The sequence below is a fragment of the Lipophrys pholis genome (genome assembly GCF_963383615.2).
Source record: "Lipophrys pholis genome assembly, chromosome: 10".
NCBI classification, from domain to species: domain Eukaryota; kingdom Metazoa; phylum Chordata; class Actinopteri; order Blenniiformes; family Blenniidae; genus Lipophrys; species Lipophrys pholis.
Genome location: NC_137640.1, coordinates 3,296,764 through 3,312,706, shown reverse-complemented (window position 1 = coordinate 3,312,706; position 15,943 = coordinate 3,296,764). Strand labels below are relative to the sequence as shown.

Here is a 15,943-nt window from a genome sequence, read left to right as displayed (position 1 = left end):
GCGCTTGAAAGAGACGGAGGGATTAATGGGCTTCCTTGAGGCGGAGAGGGTGATGGACAGATAGCGGCGCTTATAGAGACGAGTCAAGCCTGAGGTCTGGGTTTCTGACAGCAGTTATAATATCATTTTATCTTTGTATTATGTATAAACCATCATCAGGCACATTACAACCTGCTGTACCTTTTATTATTTAATCTGGAGGACGTCTCAATCTCTTGACCTTCACCACATCTTGTTTTCTCTGGGTAGTCCAGTTTCTACGGTTTCAGGATAGAATGTTTGTGTAAAGATTTATGACAAGTTACTGCTATAAAATAATCTACTGCATGGTACATAGCTATAAATGTACGATTCCCTTGATAGAACAGACGACCGAGTTGGATTGTTATTACGGTGACTGTCAAAACAAAACTACCACGTTCCAAGAGAATATGGACTGAGAGTCATGACATTCTGGAGGAAACATTGTTCTCACTGTTCATCTACTGAGCATGTGCAGAAGAACCAGTTACTATGGCAATGGTACGCATGTGCTGTAGCTGTGTCGGAGAAAAGTAGTGTTTTCCTGCATCAACATGGAGATCATGGTTTTAGGCAGCGAGCCGTCCAGCCGTCATTTGGACGGTCAATTTTTGAAAAAGACGGCCGAAAAAATAGTGACGTTTTTCTCAAAGCCTCTAAAAATGGCACCTGTTGGTATCGGTAACTGTGACAGTGGAAACGCACACCAAACGGTTACCACAGGTCCTGTACCGGTACCAAGGGGCGCTGTGGAAACGGGGCTAAATATGTTTATAATGGTTTATATATGTCACTTCTTGTCGCTGTCAAATTTTGCCTGAATTCATCTTTTTTCGCCAAAATATGGAAAGTTTCAGCTAGAGTACACAACTCGAAACTGACTTCTGGTTTTCTATTACGCCCAGTAACGAGCAATGTGATTGGTATAAACCTTTTGAAAGGCGGCTTCTGATTGGTCCGTAATTCTGTGACTCATCCTGGTGCGTTGAAATGCCGGCGCAGAGGAGAGGGGAGGAATTTTCTTTCCAAGATGCTGAAGAATTCTATCTGCAGAATATCTACGGACCTTAGATCGATCTAATTTTTCATTTCCAAAATGTTGACACACGTTTGGATAACTGCACATCATTCATGCTTTTCATTGAAGAATAAAATATTCTTCGCTGTGAAACAATTGATTTTGATGTAAGTATTGACAATCCTGCTTGTTTTATCACCTTTTAATTTGTGTGACGGTGACGTTCTAAGATCTTGGGACTGCGCTATAGGAGGCCTGCAGAGAACAAATAAGATCTAATATTCAATTAAAAACTAATAAGAGGAGAATAGAAACAATTTCAGAATTCAAGGTTTGCAGAGGAACAGTTTAGAGTGCAGCTAGAAGCAAAGTGAAACTACAGGGGGAACAAAACAAGCACATGTAGTGACGTTTGGAGTGCGGTGAGTCAGGTACAGGTGTAAACCATCACCAATCAAGGAGAAAAGGAAACATTTTACTGTTAAGATTCAAAATCACAGAACTCATCATGTCATAAATGCTATTTGTTTACTTGAGCTTTCTTTTTTGAAGAAAATATTGTCCCTCTGTGCTCGTGTGGCGACTAACTGGGGAACGACGGCATGTTTAGTCAAACGTTTTCAATCGAAAATATAAAACTTTAGTTGTGTTTTGGGTTTCCCGTTACACGACACCGGTGCTCCAAGCCAGTGAAAACGCATATTTTTCAAAATGGCTCCCAAGGTGGAACTTTTCGACAACGCTCCGACTCCGTCTCCCTATGGAAAACTGGTTATGGTCTGGTCACTGGTCATGTGCACCACAGCCATAGTTACGGGTAGTTCTGCACATGCTCACTAGACCAGAACCTTGGTAGTTTTATTTTGACAGTCACCGTAGCAACCATCCAACTGTCTAGAATGTCCGTGTACGAACATTGTTAATTTTTAGAGCGTATTGTTCTCTCGGCACACACGTGTGTGGTTTCATTACAAAAACAGAAAACAGCACCCTCTAGTGGCCCTACATCGTCTTTACTTGCCCTCAGCCAAACACTGTTCCACCTCAGCTGTTGTGATTGGTGCTCTGCAGCCATTGGCTGATGAGGAAGACGAGTCACTCCAGTATAGTTTGTTGTAGAACAATTTTTATTTCCTTTCACCCAATCCCAACGGTCTTGACTCCACCCAACCCCTCCCCACCCCCACCCCACCCCAGCAAACTGTCACAACACCGGAGAGCGACTCATCGATTCGGGTTCTTTGTATGTTTTTCTGTCGTTATCTGCTGCCAGACAAGCAATAACAACGCGCCGCCGTGAACCCTGACACCGCTATAGAAGTGCAAAAAATAAACAGGAATGAGCTGCAAATCGCACAAAGAGCGTCTTTCTGCTGAATGAGTCTGAACTGTAAGGGCACTTTAGGTAAATCGCACCTCGCGCCGAACAGGCAGACAATAAACAAGCCAAAGGTCAGCGGCTGAACGTCTCAGACGTGGAAAAAATGTCAAGTAATAAGAAAACTAATCTTAGCTGGAGACGTTTTCTTGCTATTCCGGGGGTGTTTCCTTACCCTCTGCTTGTTTTTCATAATGCAGTCTCAACACTTTTTCCCGCTCCTGTGGTGGAAATCACACAATGGCCGATACTGATTGCTTTATTTTCTCAGTGTGTACCCCCTCTCGCGTTTGTTATTGCAGAACAGGAGGATATGCTGGACAGGGGGGCGACGCTGAGCCGGCACAATCTGAACATTTTCTCTCTAATAATCTGAAAACTTGTGGGGTCTATGATGGGGTGTGAGACGGGGGAGAAGGTGCAGGGGGTCTGGATGATTGCCGGTGTGGACATGTTGGGGGGGGGGGGGGGTCAACCAAATCTAGCTCACAAAAAAAGAAGTGGATGTTGAAATGATTTGAGCTCCTTCAGATTCATCGACGTCTGAATTGCAACGTTTGTTCCGATACCATTGGAAACAAATTAGGGTTCACTGTCTTGTCCAAGAACGTGTCAGCACATTGACCAGGTGTGATGCTGAGGGGGCAATTAGGAGCGTGAGCCACCGCTGCCCCAGGGGTCAGGTATGCAATCTGGCTGGCACGTGCTCGCTGGCTGGCTGGAGCATCCGAACCGTGCGGCCCCTCGCCGGCCAGGACTGTAAAACAACACCGCTCCCGGTGCGGCCGTGTGGTCACACGCGCACAAAGGTTATGTGCAAGGAAATTATTGTTTTAACGCAGTTTATTATTGAAGGCCACCTACACACCTGCCCAGAGGAATGTTGTGCTGCATGTGGGGGGGCATTGGCTTGCATACCATCCATGCCAGCAGGGGATGTGGCCGACCTCCTGCAGCGCACAAGTTGAAATCTGCAGATCTTATCTGTTAAAGAAACAATATTGTGTATCGTCATGCTATCTGCAGTTCACTTAACTTGCATGTCTTTTTTTTTTTTTTTTTTTTTTTTTTTTTTAACAATAAGGACCATTTTCACATGGAAATGACACCTTTTTCTTTCTTCTTTTCATTTTTTTTTCAAAAACACAACCAAAACGCTGCGGATGCAGATTTCACTAAAATTATTACAAAGGATTTGAAGGAATCGGAGCTGCTCTCTCCTGACTGGATGCGGCGGTCCCTCATATCGGGGCTCTCCGTTTACATTATTCATACGGAGGAGGAGGGTGTGACTTGTTGGCTCTCTCTTTTTCTTTTTTTTTCCGCCTCGTATAAAACGAGAAGTTCGCGTAAAAGAAAATACAGATGGAGAAGGCTCGCCGGCGCGCTGTGTCACAGAGAGTCCCCCTTAAGCCTGCGTGACAAGTCGCATACTGTCCCTTTGAGAGCAGCTCTCAGTGGAGCAACCCAAAAAAACAACAACAAAAAAAAACTAGAAAAAAAACAATGCCCGGTGTCTGCGTCCTCTGCGTGGCCGCTGCTCTGGCTGCCTTCGCCCGGCTCACCGGCGCGGTGGGTCCGGTGGTCCGCTGCGAGCCGTGCGACGCCGGCGCGCTGCTCCAGTGCAAGCCGCTGCCCAAGGAGTGCGCGGAGCGGCTGCGGGAGCCCGGCTGCGGCTGCTGCATGACGTGCGCTCTCGGCGAGGGACACGCGTGTGGAGTGTACACGGCGCGCTGCGGCTCCGGGCTGATGTGCCAGCACCGGCCGGGGGAGAGCCGACCCCTGCAGGCGCTGCTGGAGGGACGGGGGGTGTGCACCGGCGCCGCGTCCAAGAAGCTCAGCGGCATTCTCATACCGGCGCAGAGACACGGTAGGAGGGTGGCGTTTTTTCCCCTCCCGTGACCTGCTGGTTGTGCGTGCGTGGGTGCGCGCGCGTGTGTCTGTGTATGTGTGAGGTGAGATGTGCTTTGCAGGTCTGGGGAGTTCCCTTCCCTTCTTGTGGAAACGCAGAATAAAGGCGCAGCGCGGACAGCGGCAGAGATAAACCTGCTCCTGAGCGCAAAATCTCTAAGCGGCCGCAGCAGCGGGACGTCTGACGTCTCACGAGCGCGCGCGAGCAACATCACACCGTCTCACGCACGAGCTCAGAAACGAGACAGGAATGATTGGCAGAAAGAAATCCACTACTGTACAAACTGCTACTGTGCTTTTGTTTTGAAATGTAATCAAATACAGATGACCAATAACCAGTATCTACAGCAGTAACTGTAACTGGAATAAATTACTAATTCTCAGTATCAAGTTAGTTGATTAAAACTCCTTTATAAAGAGCTTACTAGTAACTATAACGTCAAGTACTAATTTACTACTACAATAATGAGTCATAAGTAGTACACAAGTAACTAATCATATACTGTTTCTCTAATTCATGATGTAATTCTAATATTTTCGACGAAATATGAATGTAATCACGTATTAACTGTAACTAAGTACCGTAAGTAACAATTACACTCCTCATTGCAATAATGAGTAATGAAAAAGTACTGCATGAGTAACTGTAATCATGTAACAACGTCCAATAACTAGTAAAGTAATGTTTTTCAAAGCGGTAACTTTAAGTACTAATTCTCTTCAACTACTAAAGTAACTATTATTGTATTCATAGCAGTACAAGTAATAAGTAGTAAATGAGTAACTAATCAAAAACAACATTTTCTGGTAATTCACAATGTAATTTCACTATTTTCAAAGGACAAGTAACTATAACTGTAACAAAGTAACAGTTATACTCATAATAATGATGAGTACTGAGTAGTGCACGAGGAACTGTAATCAAATAACAATGTAGAATAACTAGTAAAGTAGTTCCACTGCTCTTCAAAGTAGTAACTTGTAACTATAACTCCAAACAAGTACTAATTTTGAGCAACTCGTAAAGTAACTCAGCTACTTTTATAACTCTAACTAGTAACTTTAACTGTAATCAGTTTATACTTACTAGTAATTCCACTAAGCATACATTATTACTTAAAGTAGTAATAACTATAACTCTAAAAATTTACTAATGTTTAGTAAGTAAGTAAAAAAAAAACACACTACCTTTTAAACCAGCAGCTAATATCTGTAACTGCAATCCAGAACAAACTTTTCGGTAACTAGTAAAGTACTTCACCTTTGTAATTGGAACTGAGGACTAATACTCAGAATGGAGTAATTACTATCTGTAGTGCTTACTGGTAAGTATATCTGCAAACAAGTAACTCACTAAGTAACACTACTGTTTTTTAAAACGAGTAACTTCAACTGTAATCAAGTACTTATTCTCAGTTTACTAACTCCTCTACTACTTTAAGCAATAACCAGTATTCATAACTGCTATTAAGTACTAATGGAGAGTAACTTTCTAAATTAGATTAGTAACCAACAGTTACAATAAATGTAGTTAGTACAAACACCTTTAACTAACTGGTAAAGTAATCCTACCAATACTAACTATAACTGTAATCAAGTTCCAATTTTAAGTAAATACGAGAACATTTCCTGCGTTATTTTAGGAAGTAACTAGTAATCATACTTCTAATATCCTGTAACTAGTTAAGCAGCTTCACTCTATTGTAAAAGGGTAACTAGTAACTATAATTGTTGTTAAACACTAATTCAACAGTATATCTCAGAAACCGGTAATGTAATCCCACTACTATTCAAGCTTCCAGCTATTTACTAGGATGGTAATTAAGCATAACTTTTCAGTCTCTAGGAGTAAATTAAACAACTTTTTAACATAGTAACTAGTAACTGTAACTCTCATCAAGTGCTTTATTTTAGTTACTAATAAAAAAACTGAGTACTATCTGAAGTGGTAACTGGTAACTATAACTGTAAGTACTGACTAATGAGGGACTACAATTTAAAAGTTAAAGCGGAACCTCATAATTAAGTGTCGACAACTATGAGATCGAACCAGCTTGGAAAGTATCTTCCATACTTTATAAAGGGGTGTTAGTACCTTGGAGAATACTAGTAGACAGTGCAGGATTTATTAGTTTTTTTAGGGGGGTGTGGGGGGGGGGGGGTGCAGTAGGTAATTGGGGGCCTTATGATATTCTTCTGCCCAGGGCCTGTGATGTATTTTGAAGCGGCCCTGCACGGATCAAACAGGATCCAGTAATTATTGGCTCTTTCTGTGAATCACAGTGTATAAAATACATGAAAATACTATGAAAATGTCTCATCCTGGGATTTGAAGATTAATTGTTAGAAGGAAAAAAAGAACGAAGAGAAAATTACGCGCAGACAATCCTGGTGCCCTGAAACCAACCGTTAAGGAATGCCACATACATGCTGTAAGTATACAGGCTCCTGCGATGACCTTGTTTTCCTTCCAGCTCAGCTGGTGGATTCTTGTACACTGCATGAAAATATGCAGCTCTTAAGATGTGGCTGAGAGTCATGTAGAGGGGGCTGATTAGTCGCTTTTCCCAGTTCCTTAAATGCAACATAACTTTTCTCACTTATGGCGTCGTCTGATATCACCTAAAAACAAACAAACAAACAAAAAAAAGGTGCATTGCTGCCTGTGTCGAACATTTAACAGCGTGGCGGAAGTCAAGACAGGTATTCGGTGCAGGCTTCTTTGCTGGAGAGCCAGGGGAGCAAGAAACATGGAGGGATGTGATGTGAAGCGCCCCCACTGGTCAGATCATGTCACTGCGGCCTGGTGGTTTGCGCCCTCCTCCCACACGTGAACAAGCTCTCCCCGCCGCAGTTTGTGCTGTTTACCCCTCTGCCATTACACAAACAAATTGTGTAATGTGTTTGTCTGAAACCTCCCAGACTTCCTCCGAGGGTTATAAAAAAAGTTTATACTGACAGTAACAGTTCAAGCCCACAGACGGGGCCGTCCCAGAACACAGGGAGGACGAGAGCAAAAGGGTATGAGAGGCCGCCCATAAATTAAAAGTTACCCAAAATTCAAAGTAAGTAAGGATCCGTCATTGAATAAATTCAAGCTTCAACCAGGATTAAGCAAAAGTGCAACAGCAACTCCGGAAACCCACAAGGAAGGAAGGAATGGTAGAACGGAACGCGGAAAATGCAAAAAAATCTATTTTCTGGCAGCCCTAACTGGGAGTCATGCTCTTCTGGAGGCCGCCAGTGTTATTTTCGTTCATCCATGGAGCGTTTTCAAAAAGTTGCGTTTTCATTGTCTCCGAGCACCGTTTTGTAAACCGCTACGGATGTTTGGTGTTTTCACTTCAGAACGTTGGTGTGTAGTTTGAAGCTGCTCATCAACTTATAACACAGCAACCAGTGACTGTTTGTATCGGGTCGATTCAGAAATCTGAACCAGTTTACCTGAACCAGTAGCTAACATGGTCCACTTTTCATAAACTATTGTCTCCAGAGCAACTAATGGGCGCTTTTTCCACTAGTACCTACTCAGCCCTATTTGACTCGACTTACCTCGCCTCTACTCGACCGTTTTCCTACGGGGTGGGCGGAGTCGTCTGAGCTTTTCACACGTAATCCCCACGGATATGATGCGGAGTGAACATGCATTGGATATCAGCTGAGATAATAAATTAAATGGAATATGTTTATTAATAAGAGGTATTACAAATGTGTGACTGGCTGGAACCTGGGCCGAGCAGGTACCACGAAAGTACCTGGTGCCGGGAACTAACACGTGGTGGAAAAGTGTGAAAGTCAAGCTGATTCGAGTAGGGCTGAGTAGGAACTCGTGGAAAAGTGTCATCAGTAATGTAGAAAGGAGTGAGTTATTAGCTCTCCAAGCGGATTAGCACATGAAAATGCTTCGCTTCTTGATTGAAAAGGCCAAACGCTGCTCTTGTCTACCAGGTTGGCCTCTGGTGTCTTGTAATTAATTCAGAATGATTAAGTTTCTCTGAAAGAATTAGGATTGAATCGTTTCCATAGCTCGCTCTCAATTGTGAAGTTAAGGATTAGGATTAAGGGTTATAATCTGGAGATCTTCGGCTACTTTTTCAACACAATCGGCTTCTAAGAGGGAGTATCGTCAAATAAAATGATTTTAGGAGTTTGAAAAAAAATCCTCCATTATTCTGTTATACTGCACTTTGACACTCAGGTCAGTTTATAAGACGAGACTTTAAACATGGTTTCTTTTGAATTTTTTTTCATATAAGAAAAACTGGAAAAAAAAACTCTTTATACCTCAGACCAACAACAGTAAGTCTATTGAAAAATAAATAACCCAGATGTAGATCTGTAACCGAGCCCATACCCCACAGTACTCTGAGTTATTCCCCGCAGCAGTGTATTGGTCATCTTGACGTTGGTTATTTGCCTCTGTCCTCACAGAAAGCGCTGGGAATCAGGTGGAGGACTGTGCCAACATGACCCAGACGATGACGGTCGTGCCGGGAATGGTGACGGTGAAGGGCGGGCACGGCCGGGGCTCCGTGGACAGTCGGCACAACACCTTGATCCAGAAGGATCAGCACAAGAAGACGCAGAGCTACAAGGTGGAGTCGGTGTCCGGAGGAGCAAACATGGACGTGCACAACTTCTCCCTGGAGAACAAGAGGGAGACCGAGTATGTAAGTGAACCGTCGCCGTGGTGGGAGTCAGGTGGTAGCTTCTCTGACCTCTGGCTTTAACTCTGGTGGACACCAACACCATCACCAACATACAGATGGAAAAGCATGGGACAGTTTATAACTCGAGAAAGTACTTTTCTTTTTTTTCTTTTTTTTGGAATGTCTGGAGGTCATGAAATAGAAATCTGCCTTTCAATGTCTGCACATTGTAGAGTCACAACCCCAGCAGCCAGACGACAACTAGTCAGTAACCGGTGAAGTAACTTTACTACTGTTTAAGCTGGTAACTCTGACTGTAATCCAGTACTAATTTGCAGTAACCAGGATACTGTGGTGTGCACTTTAAAGGATGACCTCACATTAGAATGGAGTAAGAGTATTAGTATTATTTGAGCTTTATCGAGTACTAGTTTCCAGTCACTAGTCAGCTATTTAAAGGAGTCATTACCCAGAAATCATGTTGTTCCTTATTCAAACATGCATGTTGGTGTTGGACCTCAGTTGAAACTTGCCTGAAAATCAGAATTTTGAAAGTGGTTGAGGTTTTTAAAAAAAAAAATTATTTGCTCTTTGTTCAAACCAGACTTTCCCACAAGGGGGCGTACCACAGAACGAGAGGTTTTGATTGTGTTCCCGTGTTGTCCTCTACACAGGAGGCTAATATCATAAAAACAACGAGTATAAACTTTGAAATCCATGTGATTTACAAATTACAAATTATGTGAGCAACGGACTGCCATTCCACCGCTACGCTATGGCCATGACTGAGATACCATACTATACCAGTCTCTCACGTACCCTCACGAAAGGAAGTTGCGGTATGAAAAAAGGGTCAGAACGAGCTCGATATTTGTTTTTTGATTTTTTTTTTTTCTAATAAATTTCAAGAATTGATTTAAAGGCATTTTAAGGAAGACCTGGAGAATACCAGGCGGTGACTCCTTTAACGCAGTTACTATCACTGTAATAACATACCAATTTTCTGTAACTTGCACCACACCGGTGACCAGCAATGTGTCAACCTTTGGGGGGTAATTGTTGGTTAATTGGGGCTCATGATGTGCTCAGGGCCTCCATTTGTCTGTTACAACTGATATCTTTCTGAGGCTCTGACTACTCGACGACGTTTCAGTTTTTTTTGCGAATTGATTTCATCATTTTGAACATTTTGAAAGAGATGTCCGTTTCTACGAAAACAGCAGAAACGCTGACAAAGATGTAGTTAGCCTGTTGGGCCACTAGTGGGTGCTGCTGTTTGTTTATGTAAGGAAACCACACACGTGTAAACGGACAGACGACTTGAGCATCAGTTGAAACAAAAGCACCCTCATGGATTATTTTTCAAAGACATCTAAAAAGTAGTAATATTTAGAGTCTAATCCTTGAACAAACCCTATTAGCGGGTATACATCGTATCAAGCGGTATAGAATTCCCGAAACTCCTGCATGTTAGAAGAATAACATGCAGGCGTGCAGTTGAAGTTAACATTTACTCCCACCCTCTCGTGGTAGTTGGTATGCATGCGCAGCCTCACGCACGCGCAGGTTAAATCACAAGACACAAACAGAACGAGGAATCGCTCAGCTAAACACTGACACACGTCACCGTTTGTGAAGGAGGACTTCACAGGCTTTCCTTGGCTTATCTCAGCTTTGATTATTGAGACAGAGGTTACCACCTGTTTGTTTTTACTTTCACGTGTGGTTCTTATTGTGATATTTGGCCTCTTTCACCTACAGCTCTAAACGACCTCTGGCCTGAGCTTTGTCAGTTTGATGGTCAGTGACTTTATTGAAAAACGAAAACCAGTGATATAATGTTTGACCGCTCCAGTTACGTTTCTACTTTTTTATTTAATGCATCAGTTACTTGTGTATCTCTAGATTATCAAGGCAAAAGAAATACACAGTTAATTTGTGCTAAGGGTGAAGTAGCGGCAGCGACATGTAGTTGTCGTTATTCACGTGTTGCCGGGGTTGTTGGTCGTCGGCTCCTTTGGCCCGGCCTTGATTTGTTCGGTTCTTAATGGATTTTCTGTGTCTCTGTTTTGGTAGAACGGGTTATATTCTAATCCCAACGTTGGACATGTGATCCCCCATCTCTTCCTGTCCATGTGTTAAGTGTCCTTACGCACTACATATGGCCGTTTTTTGTGACAGCTGTGAATCTGGCTTGTACTTTGAACTTTTAGCCCACGATTGTCCGACATTGTTTACGTTGTCAGTTCCTCAGACACTCCAAACACCTTCTACTGCCCTGTGTCGGTTTTCTGACGCATGTTATCATTTGTAGTGACACTGTCCTCGCTCTGTCAGTCAAAAACAGCAGGAATGGAGGTTTATCTGCGGTGTTGTCATACCGAGACACTGTTACGGCCGGCACCTCATCTCCTTCTTCTATGTCCTGAGTGTATCTTGGCATGCAAAGTGCTCTGCGCAGGTGCCTTCCTCGGATTGGCTGGCTACGTCGACGTCCCGCCCACGCTGTTGTTTGGTATGCAGATTGGTCTGCCTGGGATTGGCTTGTTGTCCGTGGAGCCGTTGGAAAACCATAAATGCCTTTTGTGACACAGCTCACCTCGGTTAGGGGTTACTCGTTAACTTTGGAAATTCTGTGCAGTAATCCCCTTTGTCCTGTGAGTTTTTAGATATCTGAGCTTGCTGTAGTTTTTCTTTAATTAGACTCTGGCAGTCGCTGCTCTTTGAGAGCCGATTGGATTTATTTTGGTTTGGTTTCCTATGTGTAAAAGGGAAGAACTGATTTTCTCAGCCTGTCTTTTGGTTTGCTTGTCTTCAGCGGCTGTGACACCTTTAGTTTGTACTTTTGGCTTCTGTTTGCTGTTCCCCTGTTTTTATTTGGGAAAATAAACCTTGATTTACCCTGTTTAAAGGCCATTCTATCTGTCTTATGTTACACCCAGATCCCAAGCCGGCCAGGTCGTAACATAAATGGGTGCTCGTCCGGGAATATAAATTTTTTCCTGAGGCCAGGGTTATTAGGTTGATTGGCGAATAGATACGGGGTGAGTCATCAGGTGTTTTGTGTGGGTATGACGTGGATCATGACTTCCACTTTTAATTGGGAGGATTTTGTGGCTTGCCCTTCTTTGGCACAAGTTGATGACTGATTTCCTGCAAATTGCCAGTCACAATGGAATTGCTGTACCTAAACAACTTGTGAAAAGTGAACGAAAAGCCTTGATTGTGGACAAGTTGTTGGAACAGAAGGTGGTTAGCTCGTCTGTGTCCGGTGAGTCTGTTCTGCTGGAGCCTGAGCCAGGGTCAGTCCCAAGGCTGAGGGGGTGTCACACGATGCCAGTGTGGTCACTGGGCTGGACGTTAATGAAGACGGGCGGATTAAAGCCCCGTCCTCTCTCCCTCGCTATGATCCCCTCTCTTCCCCGTTCCCTGGAATCTCTGGGTCCAGAGATGAGGCTCGGCTCAAAGTCCGCCTGGCGCGTCTTGAGCTAGAGGCTCGAGAGAAGTTCCAGGCCAGACAGACAGCTTGAGCTGTAGTAAGGAAATTACAGATTGAGGCTCAAATTGTCAGCTCAGATTATGAGAAAGTGAACGCGGCTATTTTACAGGCCTATGAACTGGTGCCTGAGGCCTATTGGCAAAAGTTTAGGCAACATAAAAAGACCCCTGGCCAAACTTATGTGGAGTTTTATTTTCACTTTATTCTCTCCGGGAACTAATATTGTTGGAGTGTGGTAGTGTATTATACATTTCATATGTAATGTTCTTAATATAAGTTGTATGGAGAGTCAAACATCGAAAAAGAAATAGTGTGACTTACGTATTGTCTGGTTTTTAAATCTCAGCAAATCATTTCAGTAAAGTCCAGTTTAGCTCAATTTCATATAATCTATTGTGATCCGCTTAACATGCAGACAAAACTGAGATGATGTCACACTCATCTGAAAATGAAGATGCATTGATGCAGATGATGTGAACTTTGCCTCAAGTGTGTTAAAATAGCTTGAAGTTCTGAACTCTGTGTTGCATCACTTTATAAAGCAGTCGAGCTGATTTCAACATTGCAAGCAAGCAAGAAATATGGGCAGTGTAAATGCTGTGTTTACCCTAAGCTCTGTCTTTGTATTAAATAAAATCATTACTTGATGTTAAAGTCACAAGAAGACAATATATGTGTAGGCAGAGCTGTTTCTATGATATTTGAATATCTGTGTTGTGCAGTTTGCAGTCACTGGGGGCTTCATTTGGTTGACTTGAATTCTCACTGATAGGCGCTTTTAGAAATTCAACATATCAAGTTCTCTAGGAACTATTGTACCATTATTGTACTTTCCGGACTATAAGCTGCTACTTTTTTCACACTCTTTAAACCCTGCGGCTTCAACAATGACGAATTTTTGGATTTCTACAGATTAACGTGCTTCATGCCACCTATACATGGGTGATGCATTCAGGTGCATCACGTAACTCCGAACTTTCGTTTTTTCTTTTTAAATTTGGCGGGTGCGGCTCATATTCAGGTGCGCTCAACTGTCCCGAAATTACAGTTATTTACTAGTGACTCAAATTAAATTCAAGAACTAGTTTTACTAATATTTAAAGTGCTTAAAATACTGTAATCAGGTTTTAGGCCCAGTTTATACGACTTTTGTTGTGTTTTGGGTGTCAGTTAATACAACGGTGCTCAAAGCCACTGAAAAGATCGGCTCTCAAGGTGAAATTTCATGAGAAGGATCTGACTCGGTCTCCATGGAAACGGGAGAAAACGCAACTTTCTGGAAGCGATCGGGATCGTTTTTTTGGTGGCGGAAACGCCACTACTGGTCATGCACACCACAGCCGGAGTAACGAGTTCTGAACATGCTCAGCAGATGGACAATGAGAGCAATGTTTTGAAACGTTGTCGTGTAAACGAAAAGTTGGTAAAATACATACATACACACCAATAAATAAACAAACACAAGCATCCGAAAATATAACCTTCTCGCCCAACTTTAAGGAAACAAAATCAAAGAACAGTTTTTTTAAACATGTCACACCTTGCACGGTGGAAGTGGAAGTTTAAACTTGGAATTCCCACCTCATGGTGGAGTGTAACCCTCTATTATAACTTTCATTTACAAATGATCAACTTCAAATGTCCTCTCTACGTGAATGACAGGATATTCAGGGATTTAAAAGGGCAACCTTTCTAGAGTTTGATTCTTGCGATGAACTTCGGAGCACATCTGACGTTCTTCACATCTGTGGTTGTGTAAGCACGAGTGTGTGACTCGGCTGTTCATTCCGCCGTCTGTTTTGCCGTGTCGCCAGGGGCCGTGTCGTCGAGAGATGGAGGGCATCCTGAACAACCTCAAGATCAGCAACGTGCTCAACCCGAGAGGCTTCCGCATACCCAACTGTGACAGAAAGGGCTTCTACAAGAAAAAACAGGTGAGTGGCTCTCTCTGCTGTTTCATCTCCCCTTCTTTCTTCCTACTCACACCTGCGGACGTACAAACAGACCCACCGCATGCCCCAACACTTCCAAAGAATCCACAAAGGCTCATCCCAGCCACCCACACATGCACCCCCCCACCCCCCACACACACATTTTTTTTTTTTTTTTATTCTTTTATTTTTTTTCTTCAGCTCGGGTTGCCTTGACAGCCGCGTCAACACTATATTATCAGAATGGCTAATAACCATGTATTACTCCGGTAAATGCACTGCAGCCGTCTGACTCATGCCTCACAGGAAATGAAGTCGGTCAGGTGTGTTTGTGGGTGTGCGGTGTGGGAGAGTGTGGGGGGTAGGGATGTAAGAATGTGGTCTGGGAATGTGTGTGGCATGGTCCATGTGGCGGCAGGAGGGGGGGTGGGGGTGTATGTATGGCGCTTGTTTGATGGCGGTAGTTTTGGTGAGGGTGTGTGTAGGTGTGTGGGGTGCTGTTGGTAAGAGGAAAAAAAACTAAGAAAACAAACAGGCTGTCACTGGTTTAGTTTTTCTTGTCCGTGGTGCCGCAGACCGGGGCCACCCATGGCCTGCTCGCTCTCAGAGACGGGAAGGAGGCAGCCGGACTTTGTTGGCTTAAGTTCGGTGCAGCGAAGAAGTGAGACAGGAGAGGAAAGTGGGAGATGAAAGGAGGGAGAGGAGGGGGGGGGGGTGCATTGCCGGGACGCACAGCATGTCAAATAAATACCGCTATCCTCTTTCCCGAGACTCTTATCGGAGGGATTTCACCGAGCTATTGCTCGTTCTGAGAAACGCATGAGTCACTCCAAAAAAAAAAAAAAAAAACCCAGAAGCACCATGAGTCAGAGTCGGACTCGGGCCATAACGAACACGCACACACACACACACACACACACACACACACACACACACACACACACACACACACACACACACACACACACACTCCAAGTGTGGTTTTATTGTTAATTTGATTAAAATCAGACTGTTTCTTGTTCTTTTGCTGGATTGTGTCAACAGTTATCCGCCGGGAAAATAGTGTCAGTTCTTTCTCCTGAGAAGGCCCGGTGTGTGTGTGTGTGTGTGTGTGTGTGTGTGTGTGTGTGTGTGTGTGTGTGTGTGTGTGTGTGTGTGTGTGTGTGTGTGTGTGTGTGTGTGTGTGTGTGTGTGTGTGTGTGGCAGAGATTTATGACCGGAAACCCGGTGAAGAGGAGACCGTGTGAACCGTCTAGGGTGACAATACTGTGAAAAGGAGGGAGGTGGGGGGGGTGGGATGTGAGGATGCAGGGAGGGATGGCACGACTGAACAGAGGAAAAAGAAGTCCAACTTTGCACCTGATATGCAAGCTGTCGCAGATAAAGTGATAAACCAGCCAAGATCTTTTAATACCGAAACACTCACTCACTGCTGGAAGGCGGCTGGGTTTCGTCTTTCATACCAGGAATTAAACAGGGAGTTAGCGCCTTTTTTGACCATGTACTTCCGAGAACGATGGATCAGCAGGAACCAAA

At 43.7% G+C, this 15,943-nt stretch overlaps 1 protein-coding gene across 1 annotated transcript; it reads left to right on the top strand.

Annotated features, from left to right (window-relative positions):
• The first annotated feature begins 3,778 nt into the window (after window positions 1-3,778).
• LOC308115998 (insulin-like growth factor-binding protein 3) lies at window positions 3,779-15,238 on the top strand. Its single transcript, XM_080473937.1, has 3 exons — window positions 3,779-4,287; window positions 8,760-8,998; window positions 14,291-15,238. Exons 1-3 carry the CDS (start codon window positions 3,924-3,926, stop codon window positions 14,621-14,623), a joined length of 936 nt encoding a protein of 311 aa, XP_080330063.1. The 5' UTR covers window positions 3,779-3,923; the 3' UTR covers window positions 14,624-15,238.
• The last annotated feature ends 705 nt before the right edge of the window (window positions 15,239-15,943 follow it).

Bases quoted from the DNA above. Each gene is read 5' to 3' on its own strand.
- LOC308115998 (XM_080473937.1), top strand. From the start codon at position 3,924: ATGCCCGGTGTCTGCGTCCTCTGCGTGGCCGCTGCTCTGGCTGCCTTC. The intron at 4,288-8,759 runs GTAGGAGGGTGG...CTGTCCTCACAG, and splicing joins CATACCGGCGCAGAGACACG to AAAGCGCTGGGAATCAGGTG. The intron at 8,999-14,290 runs GTAAGTGAACCG...CCGTGTCGCCAG, and splicing joins ACAAGAGGGAGACCGAGTAT to GGGCCGTGTCGTCGAGAGAT.